The sequence below is a fragment of the Salvia splendens genome, chromosome 9 (assembly GCF_004379255.2).
Source record: "Salvia splendens isolate huo1 chromosome 9, SspV2, whole genome shotgun sequence".
Classification (NCBI taxonomy): Eukaryota; Viridiplantae; Streptophyta; class Magnoliopsida; order Lamiales; family Lamiaceae; genus Salvia; species Salvia splendens.
In genome coordinates this window covers 24,976,354-24,996,692 of record NC_056040.1, presented here as the reverse complement: position 1 = coordinate 24,996,692, position 20,339 = coordinate 24,976,354, and the positions used below count along the sequence as shown (strand labels likewise).

General features: G+C 36.9%; 1 protein-coding gene across 1 annotated transcript; it reads left to right on the top strand.

Annotated features, from left to right (window-relative positions):
• The first annotated feature begins 1,573 nt into the window (after positions 1-1,573).
• LOC121748566 (villin-3-like) lies at positions 1,574-10,898 on the top strand. Its single transcript, XM_042143006.1, has 23 exons — positions 1,574-1,715; positions 3,689-3,793; positions 4,244-4,343; positions 4,486-4,554; positions 4,635-4,871; positions 5,006-5,183; positions 5,311-5,443; positions 6,060-6,219; positions 6,296-6,446; positions 6,525-6,625; positions 6,721-6,879; positions 7,073-7,141; positions 7,222-7,290; positions 7,389-7,526; positions 7,951-8,079; positions 8,486-8,633; positions 8,749-8,759; positions 8,849-8,989; positions 9,063-9,188; positions 9,366-9,431; positions 9,605-9,872; positions 9,960-10,195; positions 10,271-10,898. Exons 2-23 carry the CDS (start codon positions 3,738-3,740, stop codon positions 10,382-10,384), a joined length of 2,859 nt encoding a protein of 952 aa, XP_041998940.1. The 5' UTR covers positions 1,574-1,715; positions 3,689-3,737; the 3' UTR covers positions 10,385-10,898.
• Positions 10,899-20,339: the final 9,441 nt, after the last annotated feature.

Sequence of the window (20,339 nt, the reverse complement as noted above, 5' to 3'; positions counted from 1 at the left end):
TTTTCTAATATTTTACAAAAATCACAATCCCAAAAACCATTTTTCGTCAATCTTTTTATACTGAAAATTCACATCATCCACGGAGTAAAATATATGGTTCAAAGAATCATGTTTCGCATAAATGTTAATAAAAGTATTACAGTAATTGATAAATATAATTACTTAAAAAATGAGGAAGTAATAATTTTTGATACAATTAATAATAATCTTAATAGTTAACGCCATTAATCATTCACAATTCTCTCAATATATCTTTTTGAGCATATGATGTATCTGACCAACATATATTGGTATAATAGGAAATACTTTTCGAAAAATAATTGAGCTACATCTCTGCAGCAAATCACAAAAGCCCCACAACTTAAAAAGTAGAGAAATTAAACTTAGATGGATAGAAATTAGAGTTATTAGCCCCTATATCACGCAATTTTTTGAAATAGTACTAGTTTTTCTCAATAATCTTTCATGAACTTAGATTGAGATGTTAGTTACACACTAACAACGGATTCCGATTTAGATTAAAAATTGTGAACAATTGGATTACATTCGATTGAAGGCGTGTATGACTATGTGATACTATTAAATTAAATTAATGACAGGAGCACCAATTTATACCTCAATCAATTAAAAATCAAAGCCTTAAATCATAAATCAGAGTCTAAAAGCTCTGTAAATTGAAGCTCACATTATCAATTAAATGTGACTCGATCATCAATTGAATGTCACTCAATCGTCCACATCCTATAATTGAAGCTGAATTCCGTCATTTATGTATAACTGACACCACAATATAAGTTTATGATATCATACAGAAATAAAATAAAAACGTATTATTTCAGAAAGTTAGGTGATTATCGCATGCTAATTAATAACTCTAAAATTTATAAAGAATAAAGAATTATGTAGTGTTTGTTAGACCATCCACAATAGCGCCCAGCCGACCGCCCAGCCGAGCGCTGGCTCTGGGCGGTCTATTGCAGTCGCCCAGCAGATGAATGGAGAGAGAAACCGCGCAGCGCTGGGCGGTTTCGTGGCGCTGGGCGGTGCGCTGGGCGATCCGCTCGGCGCTATTGCAGCGCCCGGATCGCCCAGCGCACCGCCTAGCGTGAAATTTAATTTTTTTTTTCCGAAACACTATATATACGCGCTTTGCTCGTCATTTTCATTCGCCCCACTTGTTTTAACGAGTACTCTCTCTATCTTATTATTGTATTTTTTTTATTATTGTATTTTTTAAATTAATGTATTTTTTTAAATTATTGTACTTTTTTAAATTTTAATAGTATTATTAAATTTTTCCCGTATATGTCTCGTAAATTAAATTTCATATATTGTGTGATTGTTAATTATTTCATTTTATATATATTTGTTAATAGTGATGTGGATATTATGTGGCTAGGCTATGACTGGGCTATTTGCTTGTTTTGATGATGTGGTAGAAGGATTTTTAGTGCTGATGATGTGGCAGTGGCTAGGCTATGGCTGGGCTATTGCTGGCTATTGCTATAGTGGATGCCTTATTATCTTAAAATAAATTTCTCCGAGTCTCTATTTCTCAACTTTTTCCCAATTTGCCACCTCTTCTGCTTCATCTCTATAAACCTCTCTCTTTTTTCATACAATCTCTCTCTCTCTCTCTAAAAATTCCGGCCACTAATATTTCGTGGAGACCAACTGAACTGAAGTGTGATAGAATTTGAAGAGATCTCTCAAAGGTTTGCAATTTGCTTATTGAATTTAAGATCCATTTTATTGCATTTCTGCATGCTTTATTGAACTGTTTGTTAACTTTTCCTATGTGATTGGCTCTTTGCTTATGTTGATCTGAGGTTTAAGGGCTGTTTGTGAGATGGATTTTGCTAATTCTTGCCCATCGTTTATTACTTACTCTAATTACAAATATAATATGAGAATATTTACTTTTGAAGATTTCCAGCTGTTGCTGGTTAGATTACTTGAAATTCGATTATTTGGAAAACTGAAATAGTTTGTTATGATCTCTCAATTTTTGGATGGAATGTGATAGGAGAGTGGTCGTTACGTTTGAATTTGGAAGTTTGAGATTTTCTGTGTCAAATTGAAATTTCAGTGAATTGTCAATGCTGTTGATCAACGATCGGCATTGTTGTAGGTAGAAAATCTCTGATATCTGTTTCCTTTTACTTTGGGTTATTTTGCTCGATCTAGAGAGAAATTCCGCTTTAAAATGTACTGTAGCAATTTTATTGTAACGAATTGGGGACACCTAAAAATGATCAAGTTTTCTTGTTTTCCCTTCTGACTCTATATAACTTTGCATGTCTATGAGCCTGTGTTCAATGTTGTCAATGGGATATGGGGCAGTCGAACACAGGGAATATGGCAGGTCGGCATGGTGGGATATGGCGGTCGTTAAATAAATATTATTCATATATATGTGAAATATGAAATGCTAATATTTAGAATATAATAAAAAATATGATATCTCAAATTTTAGAACAATATTTAAAGCATAGTCATAAACAATTGTATAGTATGTCTAATAATTAAAATCTTAGCTCAACAACTAAAATGTATAGTCATCATAATACGTATTATGTGGGTAAGCGGGGCGGGCTATGGGTTCATGGGCTAAAAAATGAAAATGAGCTCCACAAAGGCCATGCAGCCCATGGCGGCCACACCAGAAACTTCCATAATATACCATGGCGATGGTGTTTTTCTTAAAATCAGCCATGTTATTACCTATTGGGCCATGATCGCTATTTAACAACATTGACTGTGTTTAAGCAAGTTTTAGCCAGGGGGCAGTATGATAGTGTGAAATTGTGAATGCATTTCTAGAAATGTGCCAAGGGGAATGCACAAAAGAAGTGAAGGTATGATCATGTAGTTCATAATAAAGCTAGACATTAGGATATACCAGCCTATATCAAATGCAGATTACACTCTGGTGAAAGTGGACTTTCTGCCTGATAAGTTTAATGATTATTGTAATCAGAATGACATGTAGCCATTTTGTGCCTGCTGTTTGGATTTTGGCATTTTCTTCTGCGTTTTTGAGGTGGTAATATGTGAACATGCTTTGAGTGAATTCTATACTAGAAATCAAATACTATAAATTCTAAATAAATTTATCTTAACTCTCCTACGCCAAATGTTTAGTGCATGGATATAACATCAAGCAATTATACTGTTTGTACCTGAACATGTATGACTATAGTCCACTTAATATACAGATGCTGACTGCTAGATGAGAGGTCATGACCATTCAACCTCCTCCATAGGCCAAAAATTATTGATTTGAGTGATACTGATTGGCCAGTTTCTGGAAATTTTATTTTTCTGGTATCCATTTTCTATTATATAATATGGTCATTAGCTGGGATACAAGGAATAGGCAGTATATGTCCTGGCGAATTCCTTCCTTCCTGATCTAGTGTGCCATTGTTTGGAAACACTCGTCTTCCATTTATCATTACTCAAACCAGCATACCAGACAGCAAAACAGACTGCTGTTTTTCTCTTTTCTTGTTCCTAAAAGGGATAGTGGATTTTATATTGCTTGCTTTATGTAAATATTCATTCTATGCCCTTCTTTATCTTTTGAATGATCGCAGAGCTATAATAGGAGAACTTAGATTTTTACACACAACAGATTTGCATTCATCCTAATCTCTTTCTTTCTGGTGACTGTATTCATCATTAGGGCTTGAAGATATTGGCCCCTGTTTTGAAATTCAGAAGGATATCATACAATGTCTAGCTCAGCAAAAGCTCTGGAGCCTGCTTTTCAAGGAGCGGGTCAGAGAGTGTATCCTTAATTATGGAAGCTGACTTGATTGCCTGACCTTATTGTTTAGTACTCCCTCCGTCCCCAAAAAGTATGAACAATGGGTTCGGCGCAGGTTTTAATAAATAAGGGAAAAAGTAAGAGAGAGAGAGAGAGGGTAGTGGAAATAATGTTAGTGGAGAGTGGGGTCCACATTAATGGTAATGGTACAAGTTGTAAATAAAATGATGTGTAGGGGCAATGTGTTGTTTGACATTTTCAAAATTAGAAAGTTCATACTTTTCAGGGATGGACGAAAAAGGAAATAGTTCATACTCTTTGGGGACGGAGGGAGTAGTAATTTATAGTAACATGTCCGGCTTGAATGTATTATGTAAATCTGTAATTGAAGGCTTCTACTTATTGGCCATTTCACACTTCAGTTTGTTTAGTTTGATTTTTTTATTGTTTGTTAAACTTAATACCATACAGAGGGACTGAGATTTGGAGGATCGAGAACTTTCAACCAGTTCCTTTGCCAAAGTCTGACTATGGTAAATTCTGCTGTGGAGATTCATATATTATTCTTGAGGTGTGCTTGTCTGTTCCCTAAGTCTTATTGACAAGATAACTTCCTTAAATCTTGTGGAATCACTATATTTTTATTTTTATCAAGTAAAGCAAGAAGTGATCTATGTTTGGGATTAACCTATGTTATATGCTTCTCTATGCAGACTAGTGCCGGGAAGGGAGGTTCTTATCTTTATGACATTCACTTTTGGCTTGGAAAGGACACTAGCCAGGTATTGATCTTGTTCACGATTGTATTCATAGTATCCATCTTGTTATCTGCATTGGAACTCAAGTTTTTGTCATGACTTAGGATGAAGCTGGGACTGCAGCTATCAAAACTATTGAACTTGATGCTGCTCTTGGTGGTCGTGCTGTGCAGTACAGAGAACTACAAGGACATGAGTCTGACAAATTCTTGTCTTACTTTAAACCATGCATCATACCACTAGAAGGTGGTGTTGCCACTGGATTTAGGAAAACTGAAGAAGAAGAGTTTGAAACCCGGTTATACATTTGTAGAGGAAAAAGAGTTGTTAGACTGAAGGAGGTAGGATTGGAGCATTCTAGTACCACAACAATATAGCAAATGACTAATTTTCCATGTCATGAGCATTAATATATAGAAGTATCTCATAGCATATTTTGCATATAGAAAATCAATTTGTTTTTGGTCAATTGCAGATCCCGTTTTCACGGTCCTCACTAAACCACGATGATGTTTTTATTCTTGATACCAAGGACAAGATATATCAATTCAATGGTGCAAACTCTAATATTCAAGAAAGGGCCAAGGCATTAGAAGTAATTCAGTTTTTAAAGGATAAGTATCATGAGGGAACATGTGATGTTGCAATTGTTGGTGAGTACAGTCATAGACTCATAGTGTCTAGCATTTTCTGTTTCTCGTTCATCTATGTGTAGCTCTGTATTTTTATGCGGTTTTGCCTTCATTTATTTTCTAAAAGCATGCCAATGTCTAAACTTAGATGATGGGAAATTGCAAGCTGAGACATCTTCTGGAGAATTCTGGGTACTCTTTGGTGGGTTTGCTCCAATTGGTAAAAAGGTTGCGACTGAAGATGATGTCATACCAGAGAAGACCCCTGCCAAGCTTTTTAGGTAATTGGTTTTGAGTTTTTATTTTCTATGATATTTGAGTAAGCATTGTTGGCTGCATATAAATAACACAAGTGTAAAGCTGGTTGATTATTTAACTTTTGAGAATGGATACAAGGTTATGGAAGAGGAAAGTTATGTAATGCACAACACCTAATGCGAAGGAGAAAATCTAAATATTTGTACTTAATGGCAGTGTGGAATCTATATACTTCTGCATTCAACACATAGTTCTCTTTTGAGGTCGTAATGTTGACATGTTGTATATAGTTGTTGAGCTTAAAAACCCACTTTCTTACTGACAATTTATCAGTATCAATTTTTACATTGGAGGTTTGCATCACATGGCACATAGACCTAATGCAATCATAACCATCAAACTTATCATGTAGCTTAGGTTGGTTTTCTCTTCAACATGTTGTCTAGAATAAACTTTTCTCAGATTTCCCACTTTTCATGCGTTTCAAGCTTTAATGTGTTTTCATGTGCTTTATTATGTTAACATTATTCACTGTTTTAAGGGTCATTACTTCTACATTTCATTTTCCTCTTGCGTATGATTATCAAATCCTGAAAGTAAAGGTTCATTACTTCTGTCTTTCATTTGCCCCTTTGACAGTATTGTTGATGGTCAAGTTAAGAGCGTAGATGGTGAACTTTCCAAGTCACTTTTGGAAAATAACAAATGCTATATGCTGGATTGTGGTTCCGATGTATTTGTTTGGGTTGGTCGGGTTACTCAAGTTGATGACAGGAAAGCCGCCATTCAAGCTGCAGAGGTAGAGGAATAAAATCTCACTTTCGCATGTTGGTATTGCTACTAGCAGTTGTGAACTCATGCAAATGACGTTTCAGGATTTTGTGGCCAGCCAAAATAGGCCAAAGTCAACCCATTTAACTCGGCTAATTCAAGGTCATGAGACTCATTCATTCAAGTCCAACTTTGATTCCTGGCCATCAGGATCAGCTGCTCCTGTTGCTGAGGAGGGAAGGGGAAAAGTAGCAGGTATATACCAGTCTGAAGGTTCAGGGACATGTTGCTGTAAAATTCCTTCCAAATTATTTAACTTTTCATATTTTGTAGCTTTACTGAAGCAGCAAGGTGGTGTCATGAAAGGAGCTAGTAAAAGTGGTCCTGTAAATGAGGAAATTCCTCCTTTGCTTGAAGGAGGTGGAAAGACAGAGGTTTAACTTCTGCTATTTATTTATGGTTGCTCCTCTGGTTGGCTTGGTTTTTTTTTTTATAACATGGAAATGTGTGTAATTTATTGTACATTCAGGTTTGGTGCATCAATGGCAGTGCCAAAACTCCTGTCCCTAGTGAAGATATTGGTAAATTTTACAGTGGAGATTGCTATATTGTGCTGTACACATACCATTCTCACGAAAGAAAAGATGACTACTACCTGTGTTGTTGGATTGGAAAAGACAGCATCGAGGTATAATAAATTTCCATTATAGTGTGAAAGCAGTGCAAACTATTTTAGATGCAAAAAGCAGAAATTTATTAATTTGAGGTGGAAGAAAATTTCACTGTGGTAGCTATGTTATGATACGGATTAGTTTAGGACTGTCAGTTTTTGATGCATTGGCTTAGAAAACTGAGCTAACAAGTGGGTACCGAAATTTCAGGAGAACCAAAAGATGGCTGCTAAACTATCCAACACAGTATATAACTCACTGAAAGGGAGGCCAGTGCTGGTAATGATAGACCTCATCTTTGTGATATAAACGAATTGATGCAGGAAATAAGGTATAAAGTATAAACATGCATTGTACAGGGTATGGTATATCAAGGGAAAGAGCCGCCCCAGTTTGTTGCAATCTTTCAGCCGATGGTGGTCTTAAAGGTGAGTAATACATGGAAGGAAAGATGATTTAATAGTAAATGCAAGAAAAACCTAATATGTTGATCATTTTCCCCATCATTCCCAAATTGTTTTGTTAGGGTGGAGTGAGTTTGGGTTACAAGAATTATATAGCCGACAAAGGTTTAAATGATGAAACATACACTTCTGATGGTTTGGCTCTAATCCGCATATCTGGGACTTTTCCGCATAACAACAAGGCTGTTCAAGTTGAAGCTGTAAGATTTCTTGTTTGACCTTAAGTTATTTTTGTCTGATTTCTCTATACCTAAAACTTGGATCACTCACTACTCTTCAAATTCTTCAACATGTCCACTTATGCTTATCTTAGATCATTCTACATCATTAGTTGGTCCATGCTCTTGTTTCTGGACACTTTAACCGAGCTTCCATGATGCTAACATGAACTTAAACCTCTTGCACATGGTAGGTTAGAAGAAAAATTCATAGGACACTGATTCATGGACTTGAGAAAGTTTATACTGTAATTAATATCTTATCTTAAGGGTCTTATGTAAACAGAGTTCAGACAATCACTGGCTTCAGTTCGTGTCAAAATTGTGAAGAGTTGATGAGCTGTCCTATGTGTTTATCCCACTTGTCTGTACTGATTCTGCTTTTTATCAATTTTTATCTTCCTAGGTGGCAACATCGTTAAACTCAAACGAATGTTTTCTGCTGCAATCTGGATCTTCAACTTTCTGCTGGCAAGGTAATCAATGCACCTTTGAACAGCAGCAATTGGCAGCCAAAATTGCCGAATTTCTGAAGGTTAGCACTTTTGCGCAATAAACTTCAAGATCTCAGTATCTTGATTAAACATTGTTTTCAAATCTGTAATGTATCATATGTTTGCTTGGTTTCTGAGACAATGTGGCAGAAATATAAATGATGTTCATACTGTTCTTTTACTATGCATTTCTGCATGATGTGATTACATTATCTTAGAAATTAGCTTCTCGTAGCATCTTTCTATTAGATTCAAATGAACACTAATATGTGCATCTTAAAGTTAATTTGGCTCAGCTATTTGGCATTATAATTTCAAAGATCCTTTTTTTCTGTTGCATCTCAAAGTTGAGACTTCTAGTTGCTTATGGTTACTTTACTAGTATATTATGTAGTGTCTACTCTCTTTCAATTTGACATTGATGAACTATGATGTTCATGAACTCAGCGAGGATCAACCATTAAACACACCAAAGAAGGAACTGAAAGCTCATCCTTTTGGTTTCCTCTTGGAGGAAAACAAAGCTACACCAGCAAGAAGATTACATCTGATGTTGTCAGGGATCCCCACTTGTTTGGGTTCTCCTTCAATAAAGGTAGCGATTTTGTTAGTGATACTACTTAGCGACGTGCTGCCACATGTACTTAACGATTTTTGCTAGTTCTAACCTTTTTCTACTTTGATGCACATGCTGCCACATGTACACGCAGGGAAGTTTGAGGTACACTGGAGTAAATTAGTTCAGAAGTTTGTTTTTTTCCTGTTGATACACCACAAGCATGTATTCTGACATGACATATAATTATTCAGGTGGAAGAAATATACAACTTCTCGCAAGATGACCTTTTAACTGAAGATATATTGATACTTGACACAAATGCTGAAGTTTTTGTCTGGATTGGTCAATCAGTTGACTCTAAAGAGAAGCAAAATGCTTTTGAAATTGGCCAGGTAGTAGAATTTCTTACTTTGAGTTATTATTGTTATTCTGTTTGTGCTCCTTTGACCAGTGAAGCTTATGCAGAAATATATTGAACTGGCTGCTTCCTTGGAGGGGTTGCCCCCAAAGGTTCCATTATACAAAGTGACAGAGGGAAATGAACCAAGCTTCTTCACCTCCTATTTTTCGTGGGACCCTGCTAAAGCTAGTGTATGGCATAGATATTCATCTCTGGAGTGTTACATGATATCCTGTGTGCTGTTTGTTTTTGCAAACCAATTTTGAGACATGATCATCAGAGTTGGGCATATGTGCATTTCTGTTACAATGAGTGGCTGACTTGATCGTGATGGTTTTAACTAATGCTAGCTTTCTCTTTGAAAACAGGCACATGGAAATTCATTCCAGAAGAAGATCATGCTACTCTTCGGGGGTGGTGGTCATGCTGCGGAGGTAATCCCGAATAATGTACTGTTATGTGTATGAATGTTGATTTCAACCTCGTGCAAATTTGCTTGTTTAATAGTATCTGTTTCCATGCATGCTAGCTTTTGTTACTTTGTTGGTGGATTAACAGGATTTTGTTTGAACTACAATTGACTTGGTTTAATTTATCTGCTAAACAGGAGAGGTCCTATAGTCCTAATAATGGGGGACCGACTCAAAGAGCTTCTGCTCTAGCTGCTTTGAACTCTGCCTTCACTTCAACTTCATCTCCAAAGGCTACTTCTGCCCCTCGTTCAGGGGGGAAAAGTACGGCGGCTTCACAGAGAGCAGCTGCTGTTGCTGCTCTATCAAATGTCCTGACTGCTGAAAAGAAAGGCCCAACAGACGTCTCTCCATCCCGACCAAGTAGACCAAGTAGAAGTCCACCACGAGAAGCTCGCCCTTCTGGTATTATGGATGTCCTTTCGTGTGTCATGCTCTCTTTCCCAGTCAAGCTAAAGTCGTATAGCTAACGCTTAGAAAATTTACTTTCAGCTCCAGTGAAGAGTGAAGATCCTAATGAAACTGAAGAATCAGAAGAGGACGTGCAAGTCAAGGAAAACGAGACAGTTGCGACCGCACCAGAAACCAATGGGGAGGACTTGGGATCAAAGACAGAGGCTACGCAGGAAGAGAATGGCTCTGAAAGTGGCCAGAGTATATTCAGCTATGACCAATTGAAGGCCAAATCCGATAATCCTGTGACTGGGATTGATTTTAAACGAAGAGAGGTTTGTTCTTGAACAGACATTTGTGTACATCATATCCACAGGCGCTGATTCTTTCTTCCAAACCGTGATTTTCAGGCTTATCTTTCGGATGAGGAATTTGTGTCAGTAATGGGAATGGCCAAAGATGCTTTCTACAAGCTGCCCAAGTGGAAGCAGGACATGAACAAAAAGAAAGTTGATCTCTTCTAGAAAAGATAGATGGTAAGAACCGGTCTCACATTCAAGAAACGGATTCTTGCTGCTTCCAATCGTTTGGTTTGTTTCTCCCTACTCCTATCATGATACCTGGATCTGGACACACCATCTATATTTTTCGTGTTCTGCCTTACAAAATCATCAAGTTTCTTTTCGTATTTGGGTTTGGTTGGGATGTAGTGTCTGCGCTGAAGAGTGATTTCTTTTTCCAGTCTAGGTCTTCAATATACATGTCATGAGTCCGTTTGTAGCCTGAAAAATCGGAAGCAGATTTAAATTCTTTGATTTTGGTTGGTATGTCGTCGGAGTTCCTCATTCCCTTCATCCTTTTAGTCACATATTTTTTTGAGTTAGAAGGGTGTATTTGTATTTCATTTTTTAGTGAAAGATATTGGTTTTGATCATTAGATATATATTTTGGCACTTGTATTTCTTTTGTAGCAGAATCTGTTAAAAACATAAAGTTTACTAGCCATTTTGTGGCAAGGTTGGTACTTTGTTTTGGATATTACTCTTTTCATTCCTTTTTTATCATTTTTATTTTCTTGCAGAATAAGTTGTCTCATAGTATCATGCAAAAGTGCAATTATCTTTTCTAATTTTATATGGCAAGGTTGGTAATTTGTTTTGGATATTATAAATTGCGCAGTGATGAACGTGTACATACATAATTAAATTTTTTCAAGATTTTACATTACAAATATATTTATTAGTTTGAATTAATCTAAAATAAATCACATACTATAATAATTTAGGAAAACATTAAGATTTTAGATTTAATATCAACACATTTAAGAAAAATATATTTTATTGAATATAGTGTTATTATTTCGAATCAAGCTTGAAATAATATGAAAATTTGTCAAAATTTATTTATATCATTTCCTCTTTATTGCTATAGAATAATATAACTTATAAAAAATTAATTTATAATTTAATTCAGTTAAATTTAAAGTTTAAATATATTACTCCCTCCGTCCCGCTTTAGCAGTCCCGGTTGAGTCGGGCACATGTTTTAAGGAGTGTTTAAGTGTGTAATAAATAAATGATATAGTGGAGATTGGGTCCCACTTTTAAACAACTTTTTTGCTTCAATTTTCGTCACCCAAGTGACTCACTGTTCACTTGCAATCTGCCAAAATAGTGGGAAAAGAAGATTAAGTGGAGATTGGTACCAAATTTAAATTTTCATTACCAAAATGGAGGGAATACAATCTGCCAAAATAGTAGGAAAAGAAGATTAAGTGAAATCAACATTCAATTTTTCATTACAAAAATGGAGGGAATACATTCTGCCAAAATAACCTCTCTAAATTTTGGGAGGGAAATTTTGAAGTTCTACATTGAAATTCTAAGTACAGTAAACACAATATAAATACATCCATCACCTACATTTGCTCCTTCCATCTACCACTACCATCAAAAACACTAAAAACACACACTGCATTAGTTTCAAAATAGGAATCCCTGAGAAAAATTTCATCATCGGGAATGGCGGAGCAACGGGTGAATCAATACTTGACCACCAACATGAAGAACAACATTGTGCAGCATCTACTGAAGAACAGCCAAGGTGGTGTTCTTCGTAAAGGAGCAGTGTGTGAGGCAGCCGAAGCTTTTGCTGTCAATAGGAAGACTATTTCCAGACTTTGGAAGGCAGCCACAGAGATGATGGAGAATGGAGAACCTGCACACATGGTTGGAAAAGTTAAAGGATACAAACGTGGAGAAAAGAAAAAAGTTGATGAAGTAAAGGTTAGATCACTCTCTGTCCTTGAAAGATCCTCCTATAGGGTGATGGCACCAAAGCTTGGAGTTAGCAAAACTACAATTTGTAGGTGGGTAAAGGATAAACAGCTTAGGCCCCATACTAGTGCAATTAAGCCACATTTAACTGATCTAAACAAGTTGGCAAGGGAAAGCGGGACTGCTAAAGCGGGACGGAGGGAGTAATTTGTACATGTATAATTTATGTATATATATCTTTATTCTGATAAATTACTGTTTTCATTCCTTTATAAGTATCATTTTAATTTTCTTGCAGAATAAGTTGTCTCATATCATGCCAAAATGCAATCATCTGTTCTAGTTTTATATATTTAAGCATGGCAATTATTAACCTTAAATCACGACAAAAATGAGGAACCCCAGCAATCAGCATCATTATTTGGTCGTATATCTTAATTTCTTTAAAAATTTCAATAGAAATTGATGTGGTCTTTGTTTTGTCGCAACTTAATAGTGTGTATATGTGAGTGTGAATTTTTTTAAGTTAAAATAAAAAAGCAAGTATATCCACACTAATCATAATTTCATATGATTAAGAATGAAGCCCTCGTAATTATTCTCTTTTAATAAATTATCAGTTCTTGACCAAAATCATAAAATAACATATCTGTAAAATAACTTAATCAAAATTTTATTTAAATATTTTATTATAGTTATACACTTGTTTTTAGGTTCGATTTTAATTGGAAAATTCAATTTCTCAACTTGGGTAATTAATTCGGCTGAATTTGTATTTTAAAAATAATATGAATAAATTAAAATTTGAATACACTAAATTTGAAGTATTAGAAGAGGATTTTGGTATCCATTAGAGCATCCGCAATGGCGGACTTCCCACCGGACGTCGGACCGGCGTGTCGGATGTCTGAGCGGGACGTCCGCCATTAGGCGTGGGAGGGGCGGATGCGGATGTCCGCTGCGGATACCTCACATCCGTGGCTTTCCAGCGACGTCCGCCATTGCGGTGCCCCGACGGACATCCCGAATTTTGATTTTATTTTTTTAAATTAAAAAAAAAACTCTATATATACATCTCGTTGAATATCATTTCATTCGCACTACTTGTCTTAACGAGTTTCTCTCTCTACTTTCATTTCTTTTGAAGATTAACGGAGCACGATAGTGATTCTCCCGCCACGAGCGAGTCACAAATGCCGACATTTCCCGTTAGAGGTGGGGAAAACACCGGCAGAACTGCAGGGATGTCCGGGATGATGCCCGGGATGGCGCCGATGATGCCCCAACCCCAAATGGCGGGGATGATGCCCGGGTACTACAATATGTACCCTTGGTGTGCAGGGATGGGTGGGATGGTGCCCCAAATGCCTGGGGTGAGTGGAGGGATGACAGGGATGGCGCCCGGGATGACGGGGGGAATGATGCCCGGAATGGCAGCGGTGGTGGGGGGAATGATGCCCGGCATGATGCAGGGCACGCCAACCGCTGCGTATGATACACTCGGATTTTGCACTATTTTAAGGTCATTTTGTGGTCCGTTTTGAGTGTCAAAGTTGCATTACATGTCCATTGTTTGCATATTTTATCCATTTTGGTATTTTGACGTGTTTTGTGAGAAATGTGCAAAATAGAGCTAAAAATGGCATAAAAATATCAAAGTTCGGAAGCTGGAGCAGAAGGCAACCCAGCGGATCCTGGTGCACGCCAGCGGTCGCTGAAAATCACTTCAAAACGTTCTGACTCTCTCCAGCGCCCGCTGGGAATGTTCGCGCACGACAGCCTCTGTTCAAACTCAATTTTTCGGCGATTCTGAAGTCCGATTAGGGCGTGTTATATACCATTCTCTTAGTCTTTGAAAGAATTTCACGTTGGTACCTTGATCATCTAAATCGGAGTTCTGTAGAGAAAGTTATGGCCGTTTTACCAAAGTCGCGCAAAGTTGTCAAGTACAGAGTTGGTGGCGGAAATTGAAAGAAGGAAAGAAGACATTACTTATGAAGCCAAATCTTTTCCTTAACCTATGGGGCACGAAAATTCCATATTTACTATTGCTTGGAGGAAACTTTTTACCAAATTTAAATCATTTTCAAGCCTATATATACCCCATAACCTAATTCATAATATTTACCAATTCATAGCCCTCAAAAGGGGAGCCTTCATGGCTCCTCCCTCCATTCTCCAACCCTAAACCTTCATCTAGATCTTTTTGCCAAATAATTACAGAGCTTAAATTTGAGAGTTCTTCATTGTGCAAGGGGTTGAAGAAAGAAGCAAGAGAACATCAAAGAGTTACAAGGATTCAACCTTTGGGTTTTATTTGCTTTATTAATTATGTTCATTTTGTCTTCCCTACCATCTGCGTTTTTAAGTTATTCAATTATGTGTAACTAAATTCATAGGATTCTAGGGATGTGGTAGTAACTACTTTGGTTATACAATTCCATTTTTCTATTTAATATCCGTTTTGTTTTTACTTTGTTTCTTCCCTAAGTTGTTGGATAATGCTTCACGTTTGAGTGAGACATTTTGTGATGATTTAATATAACTTGCTACATAATCGTGAGAGGAGGTTGGCGAGTTAGGTCCACTTAGTTGATGCATTATTTATTAGCACTAAAAATACCTGCAAGTTTACAAGGTAGATCTAGTATAGCTAAAGATCAGTACCGGGATATCGAACACAGAGAATAAGATTGTAACTGGCTATTATATACTAAGCGTCATATACTATTTAGAGACACAGAGTTTTGGGTTTTGGTTTTATAAACTAGACATAAATATAAACAAATAAAAGAAAGTAAAAAAATGAAAAAAATACAAAGCAGGCGAATGAATGTAGAAATTTATGATCCAACTACTACGACCTAGTGATGATTAATCTCACAGAACCTTTACATTTATGTGTCTTTAGGATTATTAGGAAAGTCGCAAATCTAGGATAAACTCTCTCTCGAGTGCACCTATCCAGTAGATTAGACTCTAACTATCAAAGTCTCCATTCAATAGATTAGATTCTAACTCCTTAAGTTCCTAAGACTCAAGTCCTCACAAAGGGTCCCCTCTCTCGAGTGCAGATAAACCTATGTGTTGTACTCGTTCCTTTTAACACGTAAAACTAGCTATTTCTAGATTAATTTAGTTAAACGAACATAGTTCTAAAGTTCGCCAGACAAAAGAACAATAAAAGCACAAGAACAAGCAAAACAATCACAAGATCTAGGAAAAATTTCTATTCAATAAATCAAAACATGTTCATAATAATTTTCACCAAAAAATCTACAAAGAATGTTTAACTACTCATAGACAAGTAGTAAAAACAAAAATAAAAGTACTAGACATGAAAGAAATTGATAAAACCCAAGGTTGAATCTTCAATCTTCGGTCTTCTCTTGCCTGGATCTGCAGAGGCTCCGCTCCAATGGAAGATGGATGAATTATGTGTGGAAGATGGAATGGAAGAATGTGTAGAGGGGGAAGGATTGGAGGCTCTGAGCTGGTGATTATTTTATTTTATTCCTTGAATTTCCGCCTATATTTCCGTCAACTTTGACTGCACTGCGCAATGTTCATAGAATGGTCATAACTTTCTGTACATAACTCCGATTGAGACGCTCAACATATCCACGCGAAGCTCTTTCGAAGACAAAGAGAATGGCATATAGTAAGAACTGAATGGACTTCAAACTTGCTGGCAGAATGGGATCGAACAGAGGCTGCTGCACCTTGGCCTTTTTGCATTTTTTTCTATCTTTTTCTATCATTTATCAACAAACACGTCAAAAATACCAAATGTATAACATATGCAATTTAAGAACATAATTTGCATGATTGACATTTAAAAATAGTCAAATCTAGCCCTTAAAAACATGCAAAATCCGTGTTTGTCATTAGTAGACACTACAATTAACTTCCCTTAAACGGCACGGTTAATTGAGATTAAGGACTTTTCAAGGGTCTTAAGAGCTTTTGGGAGTTACGGATATAGGATTGACGCCCCTAGTGTTAGTAATCTACGCTTGTGCCGCATGGGCAAAACTTATGTGACTCGTTCTATCGAAGTAAAGACTGTGCTAAGGTGTTGTAGTTGGAATTTGTATAACTATAACTGTGAACGCACATCTCTAGAATTCTCTTATCTCTCTTTTCTTTATCTTTGTGATTTATTTGCAATTAGTTGTTTATTTGTTTTAATTATTTAAACCCAAAACTCTTGTTTCTCTAGATAGTATATGACGCTTAGTACATGATAGCCAGTTGCAATTATATTCCCCGTGTTCGATATCCCGGTACTGACCTTTAGCTATACTAGATCTACTCTATATACTTGCAGGTATTTTTAGTGCTAATAAAAAGTGCATCAAGTTTTTGACGCCGTTGCCGGGGGAATATTATTGCTATGAAGCTAATATTATTGCTTTAAGTCGTTGCCGGTTTTTAACTTATTCAATTATGTGTAACTAAATTCATAGGATTTTAGGGATGTGTTAGTAACTACTTTGGTTATACAATTCCGTTTTGCTATTTAATATCCGTTTTATTTTTACTTCGTTTCTTCCCTAAGTTGTTGGATAAAGCTTCATGTTTGAGTGACACATTCTGTGATGATTTAATATAACTTACTACATAATCGTGAGAGGAGGTTGGCGAGTTAGGTCCACTTAGTAAATACTATAATTAGTTTTCCTTAAAACGGCACTGTTAATTGAGAGATTTTTCAAGGGTCTTAGAACTTTTGGGAGTTACGATCTAGGATTGACGCCTCTAGTGTTAGTAATCTACGCTTGTGCCGCATGGGCAAAACTTATGTGACTCGTTCTATCGAAGTAAAGATTGTGCTAGTGTGTTGTAGTTGGAATTTGTATAACTATAACTGTGAACGCACATCTCTAGAATTCCCTTATCTCTCTTTTCTTTATCTTTGTGATTTATTTGCAATTAGTTGTTTATTTGTTTTAATTATTTAAACCCAAAACTCTTGTTTCTCTAGATAGTATATGACGCTTAGTACATGATAGCCAGTTGCAATTATATTCCCGTGTTCGATATCCTGGTACTGACCTTTAGCTATATTAGATCTACTCTATGTACTTGCAAGTATTTTTAGTGCTAATAAAAAGTGCATCAGTAGCAGGCTGAGGGCCCCAATCATCTGGGGACAATGTCTATCGTCCCTAAATGGATTTATTGTCTAGCGATTCCCCCCAGAGTACTTATCTGGAGACTCAATTCACCGGCATTGAGACTTTTTCTTTTGAGGAGTTAGGGCTATCTCCGGTCAGGGAGTCTCCCAGTGAGATGCCACCGGCGGTAGGGAGGTTGAAGAAGAAGGGCAAAGGGAAGGGCAAGGGCACTATCTCATCCTCGCGTGCGGGGGACGAGGGTGGGGCGGGGGCCAGTGAGGGAAGGAGGACCATCTGGAGATGTGGCGGAGGCGTCGCGCTGGCTCAAGCCTGGGTCAGTGTAGTCGAGGATCCCTACATCGGGGCTAACCAGCTTATCGATAGAATGTGGTGGCGCATGCCAAAGCTACCTCCAATTCAAACCCCCAGGTGGGAAGCCTCACGGTGGAGAGCAATGCCGGAAATAGTGGGAGCGGCTGAGGAGGCAGCTCAGCAGATTTGCCGGCATCTACCAAAACAACCTCCGCACGGCAACCAGCGGCATGTCCGAGGATGTGAAGAATATGTCCATGCAGCAGTACCCCGACAGGTCTTTGAAGTTCGGCGAATTCAAATATTGGGAGGTCTATCTTGTGGTGCAGACTTCCGCCAAGTTTAGTGCGGGTGTTGAAGCTGGCTGACCGAAGCAGACGAAGATCAACTCCTCCGGTTCCCACGACCTCCCCGACGTTGAGGCAGAGTTACCGACCCCTCAATCGTCTTCCCGCCGCCGTCGCCCGGTTGGGCAAAAGACCGCGATGCAGATGGCTAGGGGAAGCGCCAGCGGGTCCCACGAGGTCCAATCGGAAGCTCTTTCCCAGCTCAATCCTGAGCTCACCCATCTTGCCCGCGTGCAGCAAACGCAGAGCCTGCTAGACACCATGGACAAGTGGCATGCAGCGACTGGCCCCTTATACAAGTTGATGCTGAAGGATGCCATCGACAGTATGAGGCGCGATTTAAGGATGCCACCCCTGCCCGAGAGTGACACCGGGACTGACACCGGGGACGACGAGGAGTGAGACGGGGGCCGCGTTTGTCGAAGCTTTGGGGTGTAATTTTTTTTAACTATGTATTTTTTTAAAAATAATTATGTATGTTTTTTCTATTTAAATAAAATCGTTGCATTTCTCCGTATTCGTGTCAAAATTTTAATTCCGTAAATTATATATTTGTGAATTTTTATCATTGTAGATGTCTTTAGGGATGTCCTTAGGGATGTCCATCATTATGCAATGGGATGTCCTTATGACGTACTAGGAAGTGTTTTTGGGAAGTCTGCCTGGACATCCGCACCATTACGCGGATGCTCTCAGCATAGACACACCAATTTCTGACAACTTGTGTTTGACAAGTGAGTCAAGTGACCCACTCAAATAATCGATGATTGTCTGGTCTTGATTTGAAATTGGAAGAGTCATCATAAATATTGAAAGAGATCAATTTAAAATAAACCTATATATAAATTGATCATGTGTATTCTAATTAAATGAGCAATGAATTCAAATAGTTGGCAATGGTGTGGAATATATCTCCTCCAAGCAATATGTTATTTCATAATATCATTTCTTCAATGATTGATTGCATACATAAATAGAGATGCATGGAAGAATAGGTGGCAGTGAAATAGAAATGTAACAAATAAAGGAATATAAAAGCTCAGAACAAAATTATAAATATTTCATGCATAAAAACGAATTTAGTTTGCGAGTAATGAATTTCGTGTGTGTTTGTTTTTATTGGTAAGTTGGTATATAATATTACAATGAATTTCGTTCTAATTTCTTATTTACTTTATTTGGTTAATACTTTATAAATTGATTTCTCATGTATCTAACGTCGTGCTAATTATTCTCCACATGATGCATAGAATTGCACAAATCAGCACGATTTGATTTGTTACTCTAAAATAACATTAGTTGAATATAATCAGTATTTAGAAAAACACAATAACTTGCATAAGATTATGATTTACATGACTACATTACACATGTGAAGAGGTGTGAATCGAATTACATACAATTAATAATAATAATAATAATAATAATTAATGATTCCATATCTCGAAAATTCATTGCTAGAATATGCAATGAGATACATACGTTCGTGCATTATGCAATCTTACATAATCAGGAATTAAATATGTAAGATTCTTACCACACAAATAATATGCGTACATGTGTGTATTTGCAGCTTGACCAGCACTGAATTCATGTGGATGATCGATGCATGCATGTAGGCCAATCATACATATATGTATATTAATATTGTTTTTATATTTGTCGATATCAAATGCGATTTAATTATTATCACGACTTTTTTTCATGGACTATGCATACAGATATGTAAATCTTTTTAAGCCAAATTAAGATATATATCTAGATTTTAGATTGTGTTTATACTGAACATATTGGAAGACGTACTTTTAAACTAGCCTTAAATATAACAAATTTTGATTTTAATTAAATTTTAAACGGTATGGGTGTATGTAACTACTGTGGACAAATAGTTTAAAGCAAAAATTTGAAAGAGGTACATTTAAATAGTAGCTTTTGAATCTAGAATTCCACCAAAATTCATATTTTTAGAGATCATTATTTTCTTAACACTTAATATTATTATATGACATATTTTTTGTGGGCGTAAATTGTGACATGTGCTTGCACGAACAAGTATTTGTGTTTTACTACATGAGAGGGAGGAGGGATAGGTGCTTAGGCTGTGTTTTTTTCTCCATTTTTTTTTGTCAATGCTTATAATGGGGAACTTTTTATGCTTGCTTTCACCCAATAATACAATATGGCTTCTTCTATAAAATCCACTTTAAAAACAATTGGACCCAAGTTTGAAAAAGTTGTCCCCCACAGTGTGAAGATATAGCTAGTCAAATTTCCCATGTTCTAATGTGCAATAATCAAGAATTTAATCTGGAAATAATATGCAGGCCAAGTGTAATTCATTGATGTTGTCGGTGGCGATTTTTGTGGATTGTGATGGAAGTGCAATGCCAAAACCTTCCAAACCACACGCTTTCACATTTTCAA